The following is a 27,176-nucleotide window of genomic DNA, read 5'->3' as shown; positions in this document are numbered from 1 at the left end:
AATCTCTTGATGTCCCATATCTTACTAAATACAATTCAGACTCTAGCGTGGCACGTCCTCTCAGTTTTGGTCTATGCCTTACTAACCCTCTAGCCCAAATATTAGTGTTATATTTCATTCATTCAATTAAAAAAAGTGTAAAATCCCTTCTGTGAGTACCTACTAGGAGCCAAACATTATGGTAGAGATCTGAAGCTAAAAATGTGAATGTGGAACTGTCCAGGCTCTTGAGAGAACAATGAAATTGTGGGCGCAGGAAGTATGATAGGAGAATGATGTTAAGGAAGGTGTTCTGTAGGTGGAGAGGAAGCCAGGCAGAAGGGCCATGTGATCCTACTTATCATTTACCTGTCTTCAATCTGTTTGTTTTGTGTCCAGCCTGCTGCTGGGCCCCGAGCATTTAATAAGTAGATTTCATTCTGTGTTCCCAAGACCGAGGCAGGCCCTGAGTTTGGAGCCTGGGGTGGGGAATGTTGTGGAATAACCAAATGACTGCAGCTTCCCTGTCCAAGATGGGCATGTCCAGGAAAGTTTTCCCAGACAGCAGTGTGTAATCAATCCTGGCCCCAGGGACCACTCCAGGGTGTGGCTGTACTCAGTATACTTGGAGTCCTGTCTCCAGAGGGTATCTGTTGATATGATGGTAACTGGAGAAAACACAGTCATGAAGATTACCAGATTCCATCCCGCACCAGGGTGATCTCCCTGCTCCCTGACTCACTGCACTGACCCTAGGCTTCTTAGGCTCTAGTGTATTGGTCAGGCCAGCCCCAGTTCCAGGTTCTGCGTGGGCTCTCCAGCTGCTCCCTGTCTCTTGCCTTGGACAAATTCCTTGCCTGAGCTGCCAGGTTCTGTCTTTCTCCTGAAATACAACTAGTAATCCGTGTGAGAATGTGTGCAAAGCAGCTTCCTGGACTTCAAAGAACAAGCATGAGGGCAGCTGAAGAGTCATCATCATCATCACCATCATCATCATCACCATCACAATAACAAAAACTAAAAGTAAAGTAATATTTACTAAGGGCCAAAGATTATTCTCAGTGGTTTATACATATTAATTTGTTTAGTCCTACAACCTTCCTACAAAGTAGGTAGCGGTGTGGTGATTAAAAGCATAGACTCTAGGGACGCCTGGGTGGCTCAGTGGGTTAAGTGTTTGACTCTTTGTTTTGGCTCAGGTCACAATCTTGCAATTCTGTGGGACTGAGCTCCGGGTTGGGCTCTGCACTGGCAGTGAGGCATCTTCTTGGGATTCTCTGTCTCCCTCTCTCTCTCTCAAAATAAATAAATAAACATTGAAAAAAAAAAAAAGAGCATAGACTCTAGACTAGATAACCCAAGTTTGAATCCCTGCTTTGCCATTTACCAATAGTATGGGGGTGAGGGGGACAGCCGTGTTTCAGTTTCCCCATCTGCCAAAAGAGGATCATTCTAATACTATCTCATAGCATTGTTATGAGGATTAAATGAATTAAAATTTATAAAGCATACAAAACAGTGGGTGGCACATTGTAAAAGCTAAGTTTTTGATAAATCTAATTATTACATATGAGAAAACAGGCATAAAGGAGTTAAGTAATTTGCCTAAGATCACACAACTAGTAAATGATGGGGCTGGGAATCAAACCCCAGGAAGTCTGGCTTCAGAGCCTGCACTCTTAAATATCATTCGCTAGCAATGAAGAGGGGATGTCCGCATGAATTACTTTATGAAGGAAGTGGGTGGGGGAAGACCTGAATTAATTGATGTGGAAGCTTCTGGTACTTAAGATGTCAGTGTTCCTTCTGCTGTGGTAAATGAAGTTTGCAGCAGCTGGCTAATTTGGCCTCAGGTGCCCAGTAAGGTGGCCTTTTCCTCAGATTTCAGGAAGAGGAATCTGAGACATAGCAGGAGCTAAGAGCTGGGGTTCAGCCAGATTTCCCCAGTCTCCCGTCGCATAGTTCATTTACCTTGCTCTCAGCATTCCTCCCAGGGAGCCCGGTGTGACGTGCCTCTTGGGAGGTACTTGGCATAAATGGCAACTTAAAATGGAAAATCCTTGCTAGGCCTCTAGTAGTTTAAGCACTTGAACAATTCTGGGCCCTGGGGATACTGCGGTGAATTGAGAGGCCACTTGGACCTCAGCGTGCCCATAGTTCGGAGGGAAAAATGCACTAGTCGACGAGCAGATGGTGGGCAGGGAACCCAAAGCATAGATTGGAATTCGGTGCGAGTCGCGGGAAGTGTTCCCGGCCAGACAATGGCCCTACGCAAAGGCAAAAGGCCAGGAGGCTAGCTAGTTTCCTTTGGCTAGGGGCAGGGTGGTGATTTGGCAGAATCCTATAAGCCTGATTAGGGAATATTTTACCCTGAGGGAGGGGAGAGAGGTTTTCTGTTCCGGAGAGGAAAGATCGATTTTGCATTTTAGGAAGCTCACTCAGACTGCCGGGAGTTGGATCGAGCGAGAGCCATCGAATTCGAGGCTGGAGAGGAAGCAGGGAAGACAGTTCGAAGGCACAGACCCTGCCTAGGTAGGGGTGAGGGGACGGAGGAGCGCCTTGGGAGTAGCGCTTAGGGTTTTGCACAGGCTGTTTCCCTAGCCTGACTCTCCCATCCTTATGCCTCAGTACCTTTCCTCAGTCTCCTGGATGGGCAACTCCTGGGCCGCCCGGGACCCACCACATTTGGCCTGGGTCCGGCCTCAGTCAAATGGCGGCCGGTTCAGGACCGCAAATCCCAAGACCCGCGGCACTCAAACCCGGCCTTCCCGGCCCCACCCCGACGCTCGCGGGACACTCCCCGACCCGCGCTCCGGGCCTTGGGGCTTCAGAGCTCTGGGAGGTGCGGCGCTCCCCGTCCGCAGGCCCCGCCCCTGCTCCCGCCCCTCCGGTTCCGCCCCCGCCCCTCCGGTTCCACCCCCGCGCAGCCCTCAGACTCCGCCCCGCGCACGCCGCCCGCCCGCGCGCCAGGCCCGGGCGGCGCCGACGCGCTTGGCGGGAGATAGAAAAGTGCTTCTGTGCGCGCCGGCGGCGGCCGAAGTGCCTGCGAGCGGCGGCGGGACCTGCGTACAGGCTGACGGCTCCCAGCACGGCCCGGGGGCCCGGAGCGGCCCGAACAGCCGCGCCTGACCCCGGCCCGGCTCCCGCTCCGGGCTCAGCCGGCGGGCGGGCGAGCGCGGCGCGGCCCGGGCCGGGGGGATGTCTCGGCGGACGCGCGGGTGAGCGGAGCAGGGCGGCAGAGGGCTCCCCCCACCTTCCCTTCCACCCCGACTCTTGCCCCCACCCCCCACCCTCGCCGTGGCCCCTCCGGGCGGGGCGGGGCTTCCCCGGGAATTGCCGCGTACCGGGTAGCCCGAGGCAGGGGGGCCCGCGGGAAGCCGGGGGGCTCTTGGGGGCCCCTCGCTCTGCTCCCCGGGCGTGCTGGGCCTCGGAGCCGGGGCGGGCGGGGCTCCTGGGACCCGGGCCAAGCCCTGCATGATGTCATTTTGTCTCCCGCCTAATTGCGGGGTGGGGGTGGGACGGCGGTGTCAGCTGCTAGGGCCTTTATCGGGGAGGGAGGCGACCCCTGGGGTGGGAATGTGTTTCTCCCTCCAAGTCGCAGCGAGGGGGAAGCCCAAGCCTGGAGGACTTTTGGTTCAAGCCTATTTGGATTCGTTTCTGGCGGAGGGCGTTTCTTAACATTAGGGGAAGTACAGAGCACCCCCAACTCTCTCCGGCCTGAGAAGAGGGCCGGGGGGAGGGGACTCTTGTGTGTCCCCCACTCCCGCCCGTCCCAACCTGGGTGTCGAGCTGGAGCTCGGTTTAGTTTCAGAGATCTGTGTTCCTTTTCCACATGAGGAGTTTGGAGCAGCTGGGGTAGAAGGTGAGGGGAAGAGAGACCGATGCGTATCAAGACCGCTCTGGGGCCAAGCAGGAACTGCGGTCTCCATTTTACTTATTCCCCCAGAGAATAAGTGGCAGCGTGGGACCTGGAACCTCGTGTGTGGTACACCTGTGTGCCTGGGGCCTGACTTCTGGGCTTTTCATCAGTCTGGGAAGTCCGAGGACAAAGGGGGCCTGCCTGCCCTATTCCCTCCCTGGAATGGCGCAGCCCCCTTGACCTTAACCCCCTCTTCCCATGGTGTTTGCCCCCTCCCGAGGAGGGTGTAGACTAGAGAAACACTCACTGCTGGCCTTCCCCAGAGTTCCTCTCAGTGAGGAAGCCTCTGATCCCTGGGCAGTGGTGAGGGTGCCGGCACGGGTTCTGTCTCTCAGGCCACCATTTCCCAGGGCAGCTCCAGTTCCCAGGAGTTTTCTGGTCAGGCACTTGTGGGACCGTGTCCTGATAGGTGGTGCTGGAACTGTTACTCCAGGGAATGACCGAAGCCCCAGAAAACCCCCAGGTCCTCTGCCACTGCTCCCTTAGGGCTCAGTGGAGGACTCCTGTCCCATGTGAGGGGTGATTTCTGCGTCCTGGTACCCCACAGCCCCTCAGTTCGATTCTTGGCCGATTGATGTAACTCTCCTCTGCACCAGTGCCCCCACTTCCTGCTCAGCTTCTGACTCACCTGGCCTGGAGCAGAGCCCAGAACATCGAAGGGTATAGAAAGGGTGTGTTGGACCTATAGGTGGTTGCCACCACCGGCTTGGTGTCTGCTTTTTCAGCTGGCATTGCAGGGTGAGGGCTTGAAGATGCAGGTGTGCAGTCTGGCTCCGTGGACTTGGCAAGTGGCATAATCCCTATCAGCCTTGATTTCCACATCTGTTAAATGGAGATACTGGGAATGCTAGTGAAGTAGTCATTCATGTTGATGATAGAAGCAAATTTTGTATACTATCTCACAGAATTCTCCCAGCTGAGTTGCTTGTCCCCATTAAAGTATTGGAGCACCAGGGAGTGTCCACACGTTTCATCCTTGAGGGAACATTTACTGAGCTGCTATTAGAAGCTGGGTGCTGGAGAACCAAAGATGGTTTCTGTTAGAAGTCTGGATGCAATTGATTTTAAAGGCAGCTTTATTCTGTTAGTATCTTGTGGAGTTTTTGACTCCTACTTTGTGTTGGAGGAAGACACCATAAACGGGGTCAGGGAAGACCGGACAAGGCTCAATTCTAGCTCCTTCTGTGACCGATGTATTCCTGGGTTTAGACATTGTCCATTCCTTCTTTTTCTACTTTGAAAAGATTTACTTTAACATTTCTTGTCAACGAGTAGACTTCATGTTTAGTTATTAATTCGAGGACTTGGTCATTCCCTTAGCAAACATTTCTTAAGGTCTTTGGTGGCAACCCCCAAAGGGAGTCTCATTCTGAGACAGGAGGATTTCCAGCGTGTGGGAGCACAAGAGTGACTCTAGGAAGATGCTGAGCTCTTCCTAGAAGGGGAAGGAAGATGGACATGCAAGGAAGTCCTTGTCCTTTTGGAACAAGGCTTGTGCTGTCTTTGTTGTTTGGAAATGGCTTTTCCCACCTACAGACACCTGACTTAGGAATGTGCCTAACAGATGACCTGAGGCAGTCCTACTGACTGGAGTTGGGAGCTTACTAACCTTACCCTGCCTTCACCCCCAGCACCAGCATTCCTGGAGGTGGATAGTGTGATTTCCACTTTTGTAATCATTAAACCAGATAAATATGAAGACTTTGGAGGAACTTGAAAAACTACCTCTTAGAACATAAGAACATCCAGAAGTCCAGGTTGCTTGTACTTTGATTTTCTTTTCCATAAACCATGCCTGTGTGTAGGCAAGGATTGGAAAATGGACATAGTCACTGAGGATATGTATTTAAAATGTTATTCTCAGATAACCAATATTTCTTGAAATCCTGGTACTTGGTGATTGCATATATCATCGGGTTTAATCCTTAAAATAATCCATAAAATTTTAAAAAGTTCTGTCCAAAAGAAAATATTAAAAAAATTTTTTTAATGTTTAATGTTTAAAATGTTTTTGAATGTTTATTTAGTTTTGAGAGAGAGGAGACAGAGCATGAGCGGGGGAGGGGCAGAGAGAGAGGGAGGCACAGAATCCGAAGCAGGCTCCAGGCTCTGAGCTGTCAGCACAGAGCCCCATGCGGGGCTTGAACTCACGAACCATGAGTTCATGACCCAAGCCAAAGCCGGACACTCAACCGACTGAGCCACCCAGGCACCCCAAATGTTTATTTTTGAGAGAGGGAGACATGGAGTGCGAGCAGGGGAGGGACAGAGAGAGAGGGAGACACAGAATCCGAAGCAGGTTCCAGGCTCTGAGCTGTAAGCACAGTGCCCTACGTGGGGCTCGAACTCACAAACTGTGAGATCATGACTTGAGCTGAAGTCGGACACTTAACCGACTGAGCCACCCAGGTGCCCCTGTGCAAAAGAAAATATTAAATCGGTGTCTGGTTTCAAATATTATAATATTCTTGGTGAAATCTTTTTTTCTTGAAGCTTTTTAAATCATTAGGGTGTTTGTGAAAATAGAAAAATAAAGAAGAAAATAAAAATTGCCCATAATCCTAATTCATTAAAGAATTAAAAAAAGAGGAGGTGGACATATCAAAAGTAGAGCCTAAAAGGCTGCCTCCCCCAAGCCTTTACCTAGAGATCACTGTCCATCCATCACACAGCAGTGTGACACATGGCCTTGACCCTTAGCTTGCTCTCCCTGCAGCGAGGAGCTGGATGAGCTGCACTACCAGGATACAGATTCAGACGTGCCAGAGCAGAGGGACAGCAAGTGCAAGGTCAAATGGACCCACGAGGAGGTGAGTGACACTGAGGGACATTTTAAGGAGGGAGGCTGATGGCAGCTGAGGGGCTGGTCAGAGAACTGAGCCTGGGGTATGTCTGCCTGATGCCCCGTTGGGTATGATGAAGAGCCGGCGGAAGAGGTGGAGGGGTCCTCTGGTTCTCCACAATGCCTCTTCTCAGCACTCCACGTGGAGGACTCTCAGGAGAATGTGTCTCAGACCTCAGGGCCAGCAGTTGCTGTTCTTTCTCTTGGAAGCCGGCCTGTTCTGCATCATGGGCGTTAATTGTGCTTCTTGTCCTTTAGCTGCTAAATCTGCAACCTCCTCTTTATTATTTTTGAAAATTGTCTTCAGACATCCAGCTCTGAATTGATTCTCTTTTTCGTTAATCAACTTCCCAGAAGTATAATTTATATATAATCGAATGCACCTTTTAATGGTGAATAGTTCAGCAGTTCTGACAAGTATGTATAAGTAAGTAAGTACTTACTTACATAAGTAAGCACCACCTCCATTATCCCAGAAAGTCCCCTTTGAGGTCCATCTTCCCTGGCTCCAGGCAATGGCTAATGTGATGTCTCTTAGTTTGAGTTGTTTTGCCTATTCTTGAATGTCCTACAAGTGAAATCATAAGGCTGTATTCTTTTCTATCTGGCTTCTTTTGCTTAACAAAATAGTTGCTTGATTCAGCAATTTTTTCGTTTTTGTTACTGAATAGCATTCCACTGTATGGGTCTACCACAATATGTTTCACTTGTTGATGGGCATTTGGGCTGGTTCCAGTTTTTGGCTATTGTGGATAGAGCTCCTGGGAGGATTCTTGCCTAAATCTTTTTTGAGGATTGTATTTTCATTTCTTTAGGGGAGATAACTTAAGTATGGTCCTGGAGTAGATATAGGTTTAGTTTCATAGAAACTGCCAGACCTTTTCTAAGGTCTAGTCTCCTGTTCCATCCTAGACTCCTGCTGGCCTTATCTTTTTATTCTGCCTCCTTTTTCCTAGGTATGTTTAATTTAGGGCTCCCCACTCCCCCCCAGCTTTGTGTATGAGTTGTAAAACCTTTTAACATCATGTTTCTTCAGAGGAGCGCTAAGCCAGCCTTTTCTCTTCATCCCACTGTGGGTCAGGAGCTATATTCAGCTCTTGTAGGCCTAGAAGAACAAATAAATTGGGGCCCCCAGCCCAGAACCGCTCTCCGCTGGAGGTGGAGAGAGAAGACTGCATGGGCCTGTGGATGTGCTTTGGTGATCCCTGGTGCTGGCAGGATCAGTGTGTGCTCACTGTTGTATCTCTCCTTCCCGTGCTAAGGCTCCTAGTATGTAGGAGGGGTAATTGTTGAAATACCTTTAGGAGAGGTTAATGTTGCCTGAAGAGCTCAGGGAAAGTTTCATGGATAAGGATTTGGAAATCAAGTCAGGGAAGAGTACAAAGCGATGGGTATGTAAGAATAGGAAATGGGCTATAGGTGGAGAAAGGGAGGAAGAGGGGCCCTGGTTTGGCTAAAGGGAAGAGTCCTTGAATGGAATGGATTGAATGGATGAAAGATAAGGACGAAAAGATTGACTGAGGCCAAATCCTGAAAGGCCTTGAATGTCAGGCTCAGTGTGTAGGATTGTTGAGCTAGCAAGGTGGAGCCATTGAAGGTTTTTAAAGCAGAGGAGTGACCTGAACATAGCTGGGCTTAAGGGGAACTAATCTGTGTGTAGGATGGATAAGAGATTAGGGGGCAATCTGGGGCCTGGAGACTGGTGCCCAGCTGTGGAGACAGTAGGACAGTAGGATGGAAGTGATAGCGGCAGGAGGTCCCTGGATCCGGGAGGAGATGGAGGTGAAACAGCAAAGTGTCCTTGCCAGTTGTCGGGACAGCAGTGCTAGAGATGGATATGAGGACATGGGAAGAAGGGGAGTGTTGGCCTGACCAGGCTGGGTGGCAGAGGAGGGCAGGGTGTTTGGGGCTGGCTCAGCTACAGGATTTTTGGGGACTTTGCCCAGGTGGTGCTGGATTGCACTTGAGGGTCTGGATTTCTGTAGTGGCTTTTTTTTTTCTGTCCAGGAGTATGTGTGTGTTAAACATGGAACATTAACTTTATCATCATAGCCATTTTTAAGTATACAGGTCAGTAGTGTTAAATATATTCCCATTGTGCAACAGATCTTTAGAACTTCTTTATCTTGCAAAATTGAATTTCTTCTTCTTTTTTTTTTTAAATTTTTTAATGTTTTTATTTATTTTTGAAGGAGAGAGAGATAGAGCATGAGCGGGGGAGGAGCAGAGAGAGAGGGAGACGCAGAATCAGAAGCAGGCTCCAGGCTCTAAGCTGTCAGCACAGAGCCCGATGTGGGGCTCGAACCCACAAACTGAGATCATGACCTGAGCCGAAGCCAGACGCTCAACCGACTGAGCCACCCAGGCGCCCCGCAAAATTGAATTTCTATACCCATTGAACACAAATTCCTTTCACCCTTTCCCCAACTCTTGGCAACCATTTTTCTACTTTTTGTTTCTATGATTTTGACTTATTTTATTTACTTAAAATATTTATTTATTTAAGTGATCTCTATACCCAGTGTGGGGCTTGAACTTAACGACCCTGGTATCAAGAATTGCATGGTCCTCCAACTGATCCAGCTAGGCACCCCAATTTTGATTACTTTAAATATATATTTTTTAGTGTTTATTTATTTTTGAGAGAGAGAGAGAGAGAGAGAGAGGGAGGGATCAGGGGAGGGGTAGAGAGAGAGAGAGGGAGACACCGAATCTGAAGCAGGCTTCAGGCTCTGAGCTGTCAGCACAGAGCCTGACACGGGGCTTGAACCTACAAGCTGTGAGATCTTGCCCTGAGCCGAAGTTGGACGCTTAAGCGACTGAGCCACCCAGGTGCCCCAAGAATTGATTACTTTAGATACTTCACATGAATGGAATCATATAGTATTTGTCCTTTTCTGACTGGCTTATTTCACCTGTGTCCTCCTCGTTCATCTCTGTTGTAGCTTCTAACACAATTTCCTTATGTTTTAAGGATGAGTAACATTCCACTGTATGGATATACACCATATTTTCCTTTTTTTGTTTAAAATTTTTTTTTAACATTTATTCATTTTTGAGAATGAGAGAGACAGAGCATGAGTGGGGGAGGGGCAGAGAGAGAGGGAGACATAGAATCCAAAGCAGGCTCCAGGCTCTGAGCGTCAGCACAGGGCTGGACACAGGGCTCGAACTCATGGACTGCGAGATCATGACCTGAGCTGAAGTTGTACACTCAGCCGACTGAGCCATCCAGGCGCCCCTATACCATATTTTCTTTATACATATGTGTATAAAATACAAAAAATAATTTGAGGAATACTTTCCATACTGAACTGCAACCATTTAAGGTACAATTCAGTGAATTTCAACAGATGTATTACTGTGAAACTGCCTGCACCATCACATTATAGAACATTTCCATTAACTTCTAAACATTCCTTGCTCCCCTCTGATCTCAGACAACCACTGACTACCTTTAGATTAGTTGACATTTTCCAAAATGTCATATGCATAGAATCATGCAGTGTGTACTCTCTTATATCTGGCTTTTCTCATGCATCATCATGATCCTGAGATTTCATGTTGGGAGAGTCAGTAGTGTATTTTCAGGAGACTATTTTAACATCTACTGTCTGCCTTCTAACTACCTGTGGTTCTGCCCAAGATTCCCCATCTCTAGTGCCGCATTGCTGTCATCTCTGGCCTGGGGGCCTCTAATGGCCTCCCTTCCTCCATTCTGCCCTCTTACAACCCCTTTCCCTGAAGCTGCCGAGGTAAACTTCATAATAAGCACATCAGACTGCTCAAATACATCGGTGGCTTTGTGTGACACAGAGGCTCAAATCGATCTCGTGTGGGTCCGGCCCCTGTTGTGCCCCCCAGAATCATTTTGCATGCCCCTCTCACTTGCTTCCTGCATCCTATCTGCATTAGACTTCCTTTGAGCCTGTCCCTTGGTCTCCCTCAAAAGGCAGTCACCCTGTACCTGTCCATTGGCCCCGAGCCAGCCACAGGGTGGCTTTACTTTTGTTTGTGAGAGCCTTTGATTAGCTCCCTCTGGACTGTAATTCCCACAAGGTCAGGCAGCTCTGTTGCTGCCTGTTGCTGTGTCTGTATACCTGGCACAACGTTGGCACTCCCTACGTGACTGGCCTTTAGGCTGCCTCCATCATGAACGGCTGCTTTCTGCACGTGTACAAGCTGAGCCTTCTCTTTCTGGCGTTGGCAGGATGAGCAGCTGAGGACCCTGGTAAGGCAGTTCGGACAACAAGACTGGAAGTTCCTGGCCAGCCACTTTCCTGTGAGTGCAGCCCCTCGATGGCCCCCTCCGTCAGAGATAAGGGTTCTGGGTGACCAGACAGTGTGCCTGGGACAGACTTTCTGTCAAGGAGAAGAGGGTAGTTCTTACCAAGCTACCCCTGCTCCCCCTATAAAATAAAACAAGCTTTCTAGACCCTTTCTTCCCAAGCCAGAATTTGAGAGCCCCTGTCATAAGCATCTCCACACAGCAGCCTTTGCAGGCCTGATGGTCTTTAGGCTCTCTGTGGTCTGCAGTATGTGACCAGTGGCACATTTGCATTTCTTCATTCAAGAAGTACAAAGTCTCAACAGTGAGACTGAAACTGAAGGGAAGTGATACTTTCGTCAGGCTTCCTGGCGAGCATCTCCCCCCGCAAACAGCTAGAACCTCCTGGGGATGCGGGTCCCCCATATCCCCACCCCTAAGACTGCAGGTGTCATAGGCAGGGGATGTGGCAGGAGCTACTGTGTGGCTTATTTCCTGAGTTACTTGGCAGCTCACAGACCAAGTCAGCAGAGCCTTTCTACCCCAGTCCTCGCCTTCTCTACTTCCATGAGGTCTAAAACCTTTAGGGGACTAATGCTTTCTCAGAAGCAAAACCCCTGGCATATACCACCAGCTTCTATTGGAATTTATGGCTCATGATGGCAGGCTCCTTGTGTTGGGGGATGGGAGGTAACTTTGTACAGGGAAACCCTGTGTGTGGCATGGGGGAGTGCAGTGAATGGTGGGTGAAGGGAACAAGACAGAACCTGTCTGAGGTAGGCATGGCCCCTTAAACCCAGTGCTCAGCCAGGGTCCAAGGCTGCTGTCCTAGGAACCCTCACAGGTTCCTGTTCTCTTCCCAGAACCGCACTGACCAGCAATGCCAGTACCGGTGGCTGAGGGTCTTGAATCCAGACCTGGTCAAGGGGCCATGGACCAAAGAGGAGGACCAAAAGGTAACTATCGGGACAGTGCCTTGCACACAGTGGGCCTTCACCAGAGGATCAAGGGATGATGAGTCTGTCCTGGGGGTCGGCTGGGGTGTCTGACTGGCCCCTCTCAGGGCCATGGTAAGGTGAGGCTCACATGGAGGGAAGGTGCTGTGGTGGGCGTGAGGGAGGGCCATGTCTCCCTGACTTCACAGGAGACTTTTCCAAGGTCATCGAGCTGGTCAAGAAGTATGGCACAAAGCAGTGGACGCTGATCGCCAAGCACCTAAAGGGCCGGCTGGGGAAGCAGTGCCGTGAGCGCTGGCACAACCACCTCAACCCTGAGGTGAAGAAGTCCTGCTGGACTGAGGAGGAGGACCGCATCATCTGTGAGGCCCACAAGGTGCTGGGCAACCGCTGGGCCGAGATCGCCAAGATGCTGCCGGGGAGGTGAGCCGTTGGGGGCCGGGGGCCAGAGCAGGCAGGGATGTTCCTGGGAAGGGAAGGCGTCCTCTGGCCTTTTGGGGGGATGTACCAAGAGCCAGTCTGATTATTCTGTGGTTGTTCACTTTTCCCAGAAATGAATTAATTCTTCAGATTCTTGCCGGGGGGTGCCCGGGCCTGGCTGTAGACAGTTCTGGAATAGGGCAGGGAGAAGGAGCCTGGGGACCTTCCATTCTGTGTACACATTTCTCATTTGGTCCCTGTTGGAGCTCTGTGCACCATCCCTGCCCTCTGCCAGGGTTTTGAGGTCTTTTTTCTAGAGAATAAACCTCTCTCTTCCTGCCTGTGTGGTCAGGACCAGGACCTAGATGTCAGAATCACTGCTCAGTTTTCTATTCCTCGCTGGACCTGATCCCTTCAAGAGGCTCTTGGGTTTCTGGGGAAGCATTGGGAAGACTTGGCTCCATTCTTGCCAGAATCTTCCTCCAGGGTCAACTCCCAGTCTCCTAAGTTGCTTATTGATCCCCTAACTGCTTTCCGTCTTCTGGAAACAGAAAAATCTCTTATTTGCAGCTGTGTTCTATCCTGGTCTCTGTGTCCTTGTGCATTTCCCCCATATTCAGTTCTTAATCCTTTGTCTGTTACAGCATTGTGGTCCTGGGAAGGAGAGAAGATAAAATGCCAGATGGTGTATTTCCCCTGAAGTCTGGAATGGTCTAGTTTCAAAATTCAAACCCAGTGTGTTACTCTTCTGATGCTTCTAACACTTGGGTTGAAGACCGGGTCTCTTTCCCAGTGTGGCCTGCTTGTCCTGGCTCATGCCACCAGCCTGGCCTTGATGCACTGTCACCCTGCCTTACCTGTTGGGCTGTAGCCGCTCTGCCCTCCTTTCAGCCCTGCAGCCATGGCAAGCTCCTTCTGAGGAGCTCCTTGTGGTCCTATGTCGTCCTGGAACACACTCAGCGTGTGCCCCTTGTATAGCCAACACAGTCTTCTTCAGTCCCTGGTGGGGGATGTTATTTTCTCAGAGAAGGTTTCTCTCTTTCCAGACTGTGTTCGTTTCCCCAGCGACCTCCCCTTAGCGCCCACACCCCTGTGTGGTCAGTGCTCTGTCCTGACAGCCTCAGTGGGAGTGTTTGGAGATACAGACCCTCCTCTTTTTTTTAAAAAAAAAGTGTTGGTTTTTTTTGATGTTTATTTATTTTTGACAGAGAGAGACAGAACATGAGTGTGGGAGGGGCAGAGAAAGAGGGAGACACGGAATCTGAAGCAGGTTCCAGGCTCTGAGCTGTCAGCACAGAGTCCAACGCGGGGCTCGAACTCATGGACCGTGAGATCATGACCTGAGCCAAAGTCGGACGCTCAACTGACTGAGCCACCCAGGCCCCCCAGGCCCCCCTCTTTGACTGGTTGTTCAGTCCGGCTGTTCGTGTCTGTGCACAATTCAGGGGAAGAGCTAACTGTTAGCAGTTAGAAGAGCACTCTGCTTGGACCTCTGAGGAAGGAAGTGCCTACTATGTGCCTGCATTTCTGTAATTCTGGTTATGATGTGCTGTACTGCTGAGCTGCCTCGTGCTGCTTAGCACTGCACTGCTGGGGGCTTCCGTGGTGCTGCTCTAGTCCGTGCTTCTGTACTGCGGCTGCACTGCGGGGGGCTCCCGTGGTGCTGTATCACCCAGTACCTCTGCATGGCGCCACCCCGTGTGCGCTTCTGTAGTGCTCTTGTATTCTGTGCTTCTGTACTGATCTACTGCCATGCACTGCTGCATCTGTACTGCTGTGGGCTTCTCTCCTGCGATACTATTTTATACGTATCTACTGCTGTACTGCCCTGTGCTCTACTACTCTGCTGCCACGTGCTGCTTCCTGCTTTTCTGCTGGATGCTACCATAGTCCTGTGCTACTCCATACTTCTAAACTACCGCATGCTTTATTACACTTTGTCTGCTGTACTGTTCTAGATTTCTGTGCCACATGCACTTTTCTACTGCTCTGCTATTCTTTCTATACCAATCTGCCCTTGTGTCACTGTAATTCCCATACTTCCATACTGCCCTTTTTTTTTTTTTCATGTTTGTATATTTCTGAGAGAGGGACAGAGTGTAAGTGGGGGAGGAGCAGAGAGAGAGGGAGACACAGACTCTGAAGCAGGCTCTAGGCTCTGAGCTGTCAGCACAGAGCCCGATGTAGGGCTAGAACCTACGAACTGTGAGATCATGACCTGAGCCAAAGTTGGACACTTAACCGACTGAGCCACCTGGGTGGCTCTGTATATTCCTGTATTACTCTGTGCTTCTGTAGCATTGTGCTGCTCTGTGCTTTCTACTATTACGTATGTGTGTCCTCGTGTAGTCTTCACTAAGTGGTGGAGTGTGAAGTAGTCTCCTGATTCTCCAGAGAAAGTAGCTGAAATTCAGATGACCCGTGTTAGACCCTCTGTGTCATTTAGCTCTGCCCTCTGTGGCCATTTTGTAGTCTGGGAGGTGAACCAGGGCTTGTATTCAAGGTCACTGTGAGCCTCAAAGCGGAGGTCAGCAACCAGGGGTTTGTTTCTAGTTTCTACAGGTGCAAGGTGCACAGAGAAGGGAATGAGAGCTTCAGAAATATTTCAGTGGTGTGATTTTCCCATAGGCCCAATAAAACCTTTGCTTATTTTGTTGAGGTTAGTGGAAATCTGTAAATTGTTGACGGCTAGAAACACATGTAATTTTATCTTAGAGCTAAGAGACCTCAGAGTCATTAGGCTGAACGCTTGTTTACCGAAGTGGGAACTCAGGTTAGTGACATGCCTGGTGGCACATGGCCTGCAGAGTTCAAAGGCCCCCTGTTGGCCCCTGCAGGACAGACAATGCTGTGAAGAATCACTGGAACTCCACCATCAAAAGGAAGGTGGACACGGGTGGCTTCCTGAGTGAGTCCAAAGACTGCAAGCCCCCTGTGTACTTGCTGCTGGAGCTTGAGGACAAGGACGGCTGCCAGAGTGCCCGCCCCGTGGAAGACCAGGTGAGACAGCGGCCTGAGGCCACTCAGCCGCAGGGCTTGGCTCTGGGTTTGTCAGGTGGCATATTCCTCCAAGACCATCTCATTTAACGCCTCTTCTTTCCTTTCCATCTTACTTAGCCACAGCTGTCCATTAGCTCCTACCACGGGATCTCATGTGGGCTACGCCTCTCATCAAGGCCTTCCCTTGTCCCATAATTCTGTGCATACCTGACACCTATTTGTACGCAGGTGAATTACGACAGAACAAGCTGACATATGAAATGGAGGATTGGGTTGAAGAGATCCTAAACCTCCTACTGTCCTCCCCAGCAGCTTCCTTCCTACTTGTGCCCTTTCCAGATTTTTCATACTAAAAGCATGTTTGCAATTTAAAAAATCAGATTTAGGGGCACCTGGGTGGCGCAGTCGGTTAAGCGTCCGACTTCAGCCAGGTCACGATCTCGCGGTCCGTGAGTTCGAGCCCCGCGTCGGGCTCTGGGCTGATGGCTCGGAGCCTGGAGCCTGTTTCCGATTCTGTGTCTCCCTCTCTCTCTGCCCCTCCCCCGTTCATGCTCTGTCTCTCTCTGTCCCAAAAATAAATAAACGTTGAAAAATAAAAAATAAAAAAAAAAATAAAAAAATAAAAATCAGATTTATTGAGGTATAATTCGCATACAGTAAAATCTGTGTTTAGTGTACAGTTCTTTTTTTATTTTATTTTTTATTTTTAAGTTTATTTATTTATTAGAGCATGAAAGTGAGGAAGGAGCAGAGAGACTCCCAAGCAGACCTCACACCACCCGTGTGGAGACTGATGTGGGGCTCGAACCCACAAACCATGAGATCATGACTTGAGCCCAAGTCAGACGCTTAACCGACTGAGCCAACCAGGCAACCCCGTGCAGTTCTTTTTTTTAAGTTTTACTTTCTCTTTTCTAATATTTTTTTCTTTTTTTTTTAATTTTATTTTTAATTTTTTAAAATTTACATCCAAATGAGTTACCATATAGTGCAACAATGATTTCAGGAGTAGATTCCTTAGTGCCCCTGACCCATTTAGCCCCCACCCCCTGCCACAACCCCTCCAGCAACCCTCATTTTGTTTTCCATATTTATGAGTCTCTTCTGTTTTGTCCCCCTCCCTGTTTTTATATTATTTTTGTTTCCCTTCCCTTATGTTCCTCTGTTTTGTCTCTTAAAGTCCTCATATGAGTGAAGTCATATGATTTTTGTCTTTCTTTAATTTCACTTAGCATAATACCCTCCGGTTCTATCCATGTAGTTGCGAATGGCAATATTTCATTCATTTTGATTGCCAAGTAGTACTCCATTGTGTGTGTGTGTGTGTGTGTGTGTGTGTGTGTGTGTGTGTGTATGTATATATGTGTGTGTGTGTGTGTGTATATATATATATACACACACACACTACATCATCTTTATCCACTCATCCATTGATGGACATTTGGGCTCTTTCCATACTTTGGCTATTGTTGATAGTGCTGTTGATATATTGTTGATATATATATACACACACACACACACACTACATCATCTTTATCCACTCATCCATTGATGGACATTTGGGCTCTTTCCATACTTTGGCTATTGTTGATAGTGCTGCTATAAACATGGGGGTGCATGTGTCCCTTCGAAACAGCACACCTGTATCCTGTGGATAAATGCCTACTAGTGCAATTGCTGGGTCGTAAGGTAGTTCTATTTTTAGTTTTTTGAGGAACCTCCATACTGTTTTCCAGAGTGGCTACACCAGCTTACATTCCCATCTTTCCTAATTTTTTTAAGTTTATTTATTTTTGAGGGAGAGTGATTGGAGGAGGGACAGAGAGCAAGGGAGACAAAAAATCCCAAGCAGGCTCTATGCTGTCAGCGCACAAATATATTACATATGCAATTGTAGAAATGTAACCAGTGTGCAGATGTTTACATCCTAAACTGCATTCTGGAGCAAACTTTATTGATGTTTTTAAGCTATGTCTCTAATGATTTATTCTTTTTTTCCCTTTTATGTATTTGTTTTCTCCCCTTTTAAAAATGTGTATTTATTTATTTTTGAGAGAGAGAGAGACAGAATCCCAAGCAGGCCCTGCACTGTCCATGCAGAGCCCCATTTGGGGCTCGAACTCACAAACCATGAGATCATGACCTGAACCAAAATCAAAAGTCAGATGCTTAACTGACTGAGCCACCCAGGTGTCCCTCTAATGATTTATTTATTTTATTATTTTTAAAAAATGTTTATATTTTTGAGAGAGAAAGTGCGTGTCCGTGAGGTTGGGGAAGGGTCAGAGAAGGAGGGAGACAAAAAATCTGAAGCAGGCTCCAGGCTCTGAGCTGTCAGCACAGAGCCTGTTGGCGGGGCTTGAACTCAAAAACCATGAGATCATGACCTGAGCCGAAGTTGGACACTTAACCAGCTGAGCTACCCAAGTGCCCCTCTAATGATTTATTCTTGAAAAATAAAGATTTGGGGCACCTGACTGACTCAGCCTGAAGAGCATGTGACTCTTGATCTCAAGGCTGTGAGTTCAAGCCCCACGTTGTATATAGAGATTATACACATTTAGAGATTACATACACAAAAAAAATAAACTTAAAAAATTTTGAAACAAATGTGTCAAAGAATGGAGATTCGACAATGCTGAGTATGTGGTAGGTAACGCTCTGTACTCTGTTCTAGTTTCTTCTGTGATGGTGAACGAGTGAATAATCCTTTTTTTTTTAGAGAGGAGAGCATGAGTGGTGGAGGGCCAGAGGGAGAGGGAGAGAGAATTTTAAGCAGGTGCCATGCTCAGTGTAAGGCCTGACTCAGGTCCTAACATGAGCTTGATCTCACAACTGTGAGATTGTGACCTGAATCGAAATCAAGAGTCGTACACTTAACCCACTGAGTCACCCAGGTGCCCCGTGAATAATCAATCAATCTTTCTTTCTTTCTTTCTTTCTTTCTTTCTTTCTTTCTTTCTTTCTTTCTTTCTTTCTTTCTTTCTTTCCTTCCTTCCTTCCTTCCTTCCTTCCTTCCTTCCGTCTTTCTGTCTTTCTTACCGCTCCCCCTTCCCTTTTCCTTCCCGTTAGGTAGAACTGTGTACCGCTCCAGTTCTACAATGCCCTACTGGAGCATTACATAATGTTTTTGCTTCTGTCTCTTGATTTTTCAACTTGAGAGAGAGAATATCGCTTAATTTCCTGGTACAAATGCTCATATGGAGTAACAGTAGAGAAAGATACAGAATGAAAAGTAAATCAACTTCCAGTCTCGACTCCTCACACACCCCTAACCGGAGGAGGTTACTCACACTTTCTGGTGTATCTAAGTAATATTCATAAACTAAGTAATATGTTTTCAAGCCTTTTACTTCTTATTGGAGAGGCATATGTTCCCACAAAGAGAAAACAGGCATCAGCACACACCAGGCTGCCTTTCAGGGTAGGGGAAGTGGATAGACCTTCCTCAGTCTCTGAAAATCCTACCTGGTTGAAAGTCTGTTTATTGGCTAGGTTTTTGCCCCTGGCACTTTGTGTCTTGTGTCTGGAGCACTGGTCATGCTGGGCCAGAATGAGCCCAGATCATGACCCTGAGTACCGGAGGTCATCTCCATCATTTTCATGGTTCTGTTGTGCTGTTTATTTAATTATGGTTATATCTAATTTTTAAAATTAGAAACAAAACTTTAATGACCATCCTTGTAGCTAAAATCACTGCTCATGTGCTCAATTATTTTAGAAATTCCTAGAGATGGGTTGAGACACATTCTTGAAAAACTTCTAATATATTTTGCTAGATTATCTGCCAGAAAAGGTTTGCCTATTAATGTGTGTATAGGACTATGTCCTGTTCTCCCCACTCACTAGTCAGTGCTTGCAGTTATAATTCTCGTTCTTGTCCTTTGAAAGCAATGCATGATCATTGTAAAGAGTTACTAACTTTATAGAATTCAGTATTATGGAAGGTGAGCCTGCTAATCTCAGCTGCCATAAGGAACCAATATATTGTTTAATGTGTTTGCCAACATTTTTTACTAAGGGCAATAAGGTTAAAATGAGATTATGTTCTATCTTACTGCCTTACAGGTTTCTTCTTAAATCTTTCCACATCATTGTGTATATACAGATCTCTATACCATTCTTGACTCTGTCACCTCTTATAACCTATTGAAGAACATGTGTCACCATTTGTTAATATGCTGCAACGAACATCACTGTTCAAGTTCTTTGTACATTTACCTATTTATATGGGTTAATTTTACAGATGTGGCATGACTGGGTCAAGTGGTATGGACATTTGAGATTTTCATAGGCATCACCAAATTGCCATTCAGGTGGTGGCACCATTTTTCCTGTCAGCAGCACATGGCATTGCCTGTTTTCCCACACTGTGTCACCACTGGCTGTGATTCTATAAGACTATCTTTGCCAGCTTTATGAGCAACAGTGGAGTATTTGGTTTTGATTTTACTACTGGTGAAGTTGACCGTTTTTCTTTAATGATTTGCTTTTCCCTTCTTTTTTTGTCTTTTTAATCATTCACAAACTTTTATTTCTATATCAAGAATATTACGGGGCGCCTGGGTGGCTCAGTCGGTTAAGCATCCGACTTCGGCTCAGGTCATAATCTCATAGTTTGTGTGTTCGAGCCCCTCATCGGGCTCTGTGCTTACAGCTCAGAGCCTGGAGCCTGCTTTGGGTTCTGTGTCTCCCCCTCTCTCTGCCCCTCATGCTCATGCTCTGTCTTTCTTTGTCTCTCAATAGTAAATAAACGTTAAAAAAAAAAAAAAGAATATTACCCTTTCATCATGTAGTAGCTCCGTTTTTCCGGTTTGGGAAACTTGGAGCTTCCTCATCCCTTCACTTTATAAAAGGGTAGTTTATAGACAGTAAAATTCACCCTTTTAGTGACAGTTCTGTGAGTTTTGACAAATGTAACCAACACTACAGTGAAGGTGGAGGGCATTTCATCACCCCCTAAAATTCCCAAGTCCCCAGCCCTTGGCAACTACTTACCTGTTTTCTGTCTTGATGTAGTTTTATCTTAGTAAGGATGTCATACAAATGGAATCGTACAGTCTGTACTCTTCTGTGACTGCATTTGTCAGTGATTTGTTCCTTTTTATTGCTGAGTGATAATCTGTCATATGCAGGTACCATCTAGTCTTTATTTACCAGCTGAGGGACATTGTTTCTGGCTAGGGTTTATAAATAAAGCTGTTATGAACATCTGTATACAGGATTTTGTGTGAACATAAATTTTTATTTCTCTTGGGTAAATATCTAGGATTGGGATTGCTGGGTCGTATGTTAAGTGTTTTCTGCATTCTATGTGTAATTGCCAAGCCATTTTCAATGTGGCTATTTTCTGAAGTGGGATGCCCACATTCGAACCTTTAAATGGTGTTTATGGCCTTCCTCCTCTTTCTCCAATTGTAGCAGGTATAAGTTTTTAATCAAATCTGCTTTTTTTTTTTTTAAGTTTATTTTGAGAAAGCACACCGTGCTTGTGAGTGGGGAGGGGCAGAGAAGGAGGGGGAGAGAATTTCAAGCAGGTTCTGTGCTGTCAGCGTGGAGCCCAACGTGGGGCTCAATGTTCCAAAATGTGAGATCATGACCTGAGCAGAATCAAGAGTCAGATGCTTAACCAACTGAGCCACCCAGACGCCCCAATCAAATTATCTCCTTTTCTTCCTTTGCTTGTATCCCAAACCATTTCCATCCTGTTCACTTGACACCAATAGTGATAATAACCACTGTTTAGGTTGGGTGCTTTTCACATCATTGCTGATCTTTGTAATGTCCCTGCATGGTAAACTTTAGTGTCTTCATTTTACAGGCAAGAAAACTGAATCGCAGACAGGTCACACAGCTTGCCCACGGTCAGCTAGCAAAAATGTCCAAGCTCTGGTTGAATCCAGAGCCCATGTCCTCTCCCTGACGCCATTGTGCCCCTCCCATTGACACAGGATCCCACTCCTTGCCCTCTAGAAGGCCTTGTTAATCACATGTGCTGTTTTCAAGGCTATACTGTGATCTGTTAGGTTAACGTGTCAGCCTTAGTTCCAAGGTTCTTCCAGGAAAGCTATTGCCACAAATGATTTTCCTCTATTTCTTTTCTTTTTTTGGTCACAAAATTAGTATATACCCATTTTCCAAACATTTATTTCAAAGTAATATTAAGCATACAGAAAAGTTACAAGAATAGTACAAAGAACTCCCATAATATTCTTTACTAGATTCATTAGTTGTAGTTTTATTTTTTTAAGAATTTTTTTTTTTAAAGTAATCTCTAGACCCAACGTGGGGCTCAAACTTACAACTGTGAGGTCAAGAGTCACATGCTCCACTGATTGATCCAGCCAGGCACCCCTAGATTCAATTAGTTTTTAGCATTTGCCAGACTTGCTTTATCTTTCTGTATACACATACTGCTTTGTTATCTGAGCCATGTTATCTGAGCCATTTGAGAATCCATTACATGCATTTGCCTCTCTATCCCCTAATATACTGAATCTTACATGCATTTGCCCCTTTATCCCTTAATATACTGAATCTTAGAATAAGGGCATTTGCTTACATACTCACAGTAGGCTTCTATTTAGTTGGGGGATTTTAACACTGAGTCAGGATCTTAACTGATCTACAGTCTATATTCCATTTTCCTGTCCATAATCCAGTCCAAGATGAGACTTTAATTAGTTGTCGTAAATGTTTTGTCTACTTTTTTTTTTTAATTTTTTTTTTTTAACATTTATTTATTTTTGAGACAGAGAGAGACAGAGCATGAACGGGGGAGGGGCAGAGAGAGAGGGAGACACAGAATCGGAAGCAGGCTCCAGGCTCTGAGCCATCAGCCCAGAGCCTGACGCAGGGCTCGAACTCACGGACTGCAAGATCGTGACCTGAGCTGAAGTCAGACGCTTAACCGACTGAGCCACCCAGGCGCCCCTGTTTTGTCTACTTTTATCTGGAATAGTTCATCAGCCTTTCTTAACCTTTCGTGATGTTGATACCTTTGAAGTGTATGATGTAATTTTGTAGGCTATGTCTCAATTTAGATTCCTCTGAGTTTCCTTGTTAGATTCAGATTGTATGCTTTTTTAAAAATGTCGTTAAAAACTTTTTTTTCATAAGTAACCTCTACACCCAATGAGGGGCTCAAACTTGACCCCAAGATCAAGAGTCCCACACTCTACCGACTGAGCCAGCCAGGTGCCCCGAGTTGTGCGATTTTAGGTGGAATGCTACATGGTGTATATCTCATAACCAGAAGTCCACGAACAGTGTGCCCTTGTGTCCAACAGGGAAGTCTTGTGACCAACTGGCCCCCAGCGCTTCCTGCCATGAAGGAAGAGGAAAGCAGTGAGGAGGAGGCCACGGCAGCCACCACTTCTAAGGAGCAGGGAGCTGTGCCTGCGGACCTGGATGGAGTGCGAACACCAGAGCCCTTGGAGGACTTCCCCAAGCGTGAAGACCAGGAGGGCTCCTTGCCAGAAACCAGCCTGCCCTACAAGTGGGTGGTGGAGGCCGCAAACCTCCTCATCCCTGCTGTGGGGTCCAGCTTCTCGGAAGCCCTGGACTTGATCGAGTCGGTAATGTTGGTCACAGCACTTCACAGTGGGCCTAGAGCACCCGCCAGCTGGGAGTGCTTCTCTCGTGGGCAGGCATCCTTCTTTCTGTTCACTCCATCGTCCTGCCAACATTTCCTGAGTTGATGCTGAGTGCCCGGCTGGGAGCCAGAGCTTGGGGACACAGATAGTTGCTGTGCAGTCCCTGCCTTCAGGGAGCTCCTGACTCATGCTGTATATGGTGCAGGTGGGGTGGGAGGGCTCCCCGGTGGAGGTGGCACTGCACTGAGACCTCCAGGATGAAAAGGGGTGGGCGTTTGAGGTCCGTAACCCAGCATAGGAGAGCACAGTGCTTGAGGCACCATGTATGGGGCTGGGGCTGGAGTGCCAAGGGGTTTCTGGTAACTCAGGCCACACTGGCTGTGGATTGTACCTCTTGGGAGGGAGTTCCTTGGCGGGGGCTGAACCTCTTGATGTGACATCCTAGCTCCTAGCTGTGTCAGCCAGGCCTGCTGTGTAGAGCGGGTTTCAGGAGGTGATGGGTGAGAGGCCTGGCAACCAGGAGCAGCGTTCAGTGCGAGGCACCCCCCATTCAGCTTCCCACTTGGGCTTTCCCATCCTTGCTAAGAATAATGATGCTCTTTATGGAATATGTACTAAATGCCAGGCTCTGACTTTAATGTATAATCCACACAGCATCCTGTAAGGTATGTCCTTTCTCTGTGTTTTGTAGATGAGGCTGAGGCTCAGAGAGGTCAGGTAGTATCTGTACAGTCACACAGCGAGTAAGCATGGTGGTCTTCACCGTCTTTGACCACCTCTTGTCTCCAGTGGCTGGGACTGGACCTACTGCAGGGTCCAGCTGTGGTGTCCCCTCTACTCCAAGAAATTTCTGAGTGGTATGAGAAGCAGGTCTGATGTGTTAATCAATATGTTCAATAAATAGCTCTGAGGCTGCCATATGTAGTCCCTGATTCAGGCCCTAAGGGGAGAATTAGAAGATGAGAGTTAGACCCACTCCATGCCTGGCACTGTTGGCATTTCACAGTGTTCCCTGCCTTCATCCTCAGACTATTCTGCATCCTCTTCCACTTGAGAGGGGAGCTCAGTTTTACTGAGCACCCACAGTATGCCAGGCCAAATGCTTCATTAGTAACTGGTAGCTAACATTTGAGGGTCCGCTATGTGCCAGGCTCGTTACTTGCTACCTAACATACATGCTCTGTTATAGCATTTGTGGAAACACTGCTTGCTGACTGTTCCTGCAGGCAGTCCTTGTGGAATATGCTTCTGGTCCATTAGACACCATCAGTGTGGGGCCTCCTCAAGGTTGGGGTTTGCTGCTGGGAGTGTGGGCCTGAAGTCACTGTTGGCCCTGAGCTGGCTTCCACCCTTAGGAATAACTGCCCAGGGTCCTGAGAGTCCCAAGGACCAGCAGTCACCACAGAGGCCTGGGTCTACTCAGGGCCAGACCTCCAGGGACCAAAGTGGAAGCTTCGGTCTCCCAACAGCCCTGTGGCTGGGTCGTACTTTACTGGGCAAAGGAAGAAAGACCTGGGTATGACTCTCAGAATGCTTCCAGAAACTTAGTGACTTCAGCAGGTTGCACAACTCTCTGGCCTGGAAGGGAGGAAGGTAATGCTTGCCTGGCAAGATTGTTGTGGGATTAGAGACAATTTAGGTGAAGTGGCCAAGGAGGCAGCCGTGATGGACAGGTGCATGGAGCACAGCGGAGCACATTCTCCAGGAATGTAGCTGTGCAGGTCAAGACCCTTAAACCTAGTCACACAGCCTCGGGACCAAGACTTCACTTGTAGGAGTCTCTATCAAGGAAGTCACCAAAAATGCAAGAGAAGATCTGTATCCAAGATGTTCCTGAAGGTGTTAGTTTTAATTTTTAAAAAATTGGGGCACCTGGGTGGCTCGGTGAGTTAAGCATCTGACTTTTGGTTTTGGCTCAGGTCATGATCTCACACTTAGTGAGTTCAAGCCCTGCATCGGGCTCCAGACTGGCAATGCAGAACCTGCTTGGGATTCTCTGTCTCCCTCTGTCTCTCTATCTCTTCCCCACTTGCTCTCTATCTTTCTCTCAAAATAAGTAGACATTTAAAAAAAAAAAATAGGGGGAAAATGTCCAACAGAAGAGGGGGGAATTAAGTAACTGATATATTCATATGATGGAATATTTTACAGTCATGAAAACTTGTAAAAGTTGAAAATATTTTACATAACTGATATTTATTAATAGTAAACATCTAGCTCGTAGATAATAGAGTTAAGTATTATTATTGCTGTAATTTTAAATGGAAAAAATGCAGGATATAGAAGTGATTTACTCTAAGGCTAAAAATATGCAGAAACCTAGCTGTCATTTAGGGAGCTGTTTAAGTGGTGAAATGATAAAGAAATGCGTGAGGATGGTAAATAGTTCAGGCAGAGGATGTGAACAAGGGAGGTGGGCCTGGGGCTTCAGTGATTTGGTTTTATTTCCTAGACTTCTTGATGGGTATCTGAGTTTTCTTTTTTTGTGCTTTTTGTATACCTTATGTATTGATTTTTTTAAATTGTTCATTTTTTTTAAACTTTGGTTCTTTTACTAGGCATATTTTATTAAGCATTTTTTTTTTAATTCTTATTTTGAGGGAGAGAGAGTGTGTGAGCAGGGCAAGGGCAGGGAGAGGGAGAGAGAGAATCCCAAGCAGGATCTGCGCTGTCAGTGCAGAGCCTGTGAGTGGGGCTTGATCTCACGAACTGTGAGATCATAACCCGAGCTGAAATCAAGAGCTTAACCAACTGAGCAACCGAGGTGCCCGTGCATTGCTTTTTAAAAATAACAGGGGCGCCTGGGTGGCTCAGTCAGTTAAGCATCCGATTTCGGCTCAGGTCATGATCTCATGGTTCGTGGGTTGAACCCCACATCAGGCTCTGCTGACAGCTCAGAGCCTGGAACCTGCTTCGCTTTATGTGTTTATGTCTTCACTTTATGTCTTTCTTTGCTGTGCTTGTGCTCTGACTCTCTCTCAAAAATAAATAACGTTAAAAAAAAAAGAAGAAGAAAGAAAAAAAAAATAACAGCAAGCAGCCATGTGCACAATATGACTTCAGGTATGTTTGCAAATAGAGATATACAGATGTAGAGGAACCCATTGGGAAAGCAGAGTATTGCAGTTATTCCTAACCCCCCTCTCTGGGCAGGACCCTGATGCTTGGTGTGACCTGAGTAAATTTGACCTGCCCGAGGAGCCGTCTGCAGAGGGCAGCATCAGCAACAGTCCAGTGCAGCCACAGCCAATGCAGCATCAGCAGCAACAGGCACTGCCGCCCCGCCAGCCGGCCGCCCCGGTGCCCAGTGTGACCGAATATCGTCTGGACGGCCACACCATCTCAGACCTGAGCCGGAGCAGCCGGGGCGAGCTGATCCCCATTTCCCCCAGCACTGAAGTGGGGGGCTTGGGCATCGGCACGCCGCCTTCGGTGCTCAAGCGGCAGAAGAAGCGGCGCGTCGCCCTGTCCCCTGTCACGGAGAACAGCGCCAGCCTGTCCTTCATGGACTCCTGTAACAGCCTCACCCCCAAGAGCACACCCGTCAAGACCCTGCCCTTCTCGCCCTCCCAGGTGTGTGGACCCCCACCCTGACTGCTCACTGGATTCGGTGTGCAGATTCCCGGTTCCAGTACAGGGCCTGGCACGCAGGCAGATGTCATTCAGCACGTCTTCACTGAGCACCTGCTGTGTGCAAGGTCCTGTGCTAGGTGCTGGGGGTGTAGAGTGAGCAAAAACAGGCCTGGCTCTGCCCTCATGAAGCTTGTGCTCTGGTGGGAAGACCATTGAGCAGGAAAGATGCAAATAAATGTGACATTTGGTGTGAAGGAGAAGGCTTATAGGTTTGTGAGGGCATTTAGTCTGGGGGGAAGGGGTCATCCTGGAGGGTTTGCTGTGAGGAGGAGGGATTGCTTGGCCAGCAGGTGGTAACTGAGCAAAGAAGGGATGGACTCAGTATTTGCTCAAAGAATCTCTTTATTGTGCACTTGCTCATAGCAGATTTGCCAGCCCTGGGGTGCAAATGTGAGTGTGGCATAGCCCTGCCCTTGACGAGGATGGTGAACATTGAGAGCAGCTTTGTAATTACTTGAATAGAATGGGGAATGGGAAGTGCTGTGGTCATTGAGAGCTTATTGTGTCCTGGGTGCTGCTTCCCGGGACTCAGTAATGAAAGTACTGTTGAGGAGAGCTGAGGAGG

General features: G+C 47.6%; 1 protein-coding gene across 3 annotated transcripts in view; it reads left to right on the top strand.

Moving 5' to 3' along the window:
• The first annotated feature begins 2,953 nt into the window (after nt 1–2,953).
• The window catches only part of MYBL2 (MYB proto-oncogene like 2), a 36,524-nt gene continuing 12,301 nt past the window's right edge, over nt 2,954–27,176 (top strand). The window contains exons 1-8 of one of the 3 annotated variants that reach the window (XM_047853218.1): nt 2,954–3,197; nt 6,615–6,708; nt 10,951–11,022; nt 11,871–11,963; nt 12,166–12,386; nt 15,221–15,383; nt 22,673–22,960; nt 26,132–26,551. In XM_047853218.1, the coding sequence (XP_047709174.1) occupies nt 3,178–3,197; nt 6,615–6,708; nt 10,951–11,022; nt 11,871–11,963; nt 12,166–12,386; nt 15,221–15,383; nt 22,673–22,960; nt 26,132–26,551 (1,371 nt within the window). In that variant the 5' untranslated portion in view covers nt 2,954–3,177. Of the gene's footprint in view, nt 3,198–6,614; nt 6,709–10,950; nt 11,023–11,714; nt 11,784–11,870; nt 11,964–12,165; nt 12,387–15,220; nt 15,384–22,672; nt 22,961–26,131; nt 26,552–27,176 lie in introns of those variants that run through there. The other 2 variants (XM_047853217.1, XM_047853220.1) reach the window with 2 other exon arrangements.

This window comes from Prionailurus viverrinus, chromosome A3 (genome assembly GCF_022837055.1).
Source record: "Prionailurus viverrinus isolate Anna chromosome A3, UM_Priviv_1.0, whole genome shotgun sequence".
Lineage (NCBI taxonomy): Eukaryota > Metazoa > Chordata > Mammalia > Carnivora > Felidae > Prionailurus > Prionailurus viverrinus.
The sequence above is the reverse complement of the archived record's forward strand: the minus strand, read 5'-3'. Positions and strand labels throughout refer to the sequence as shown.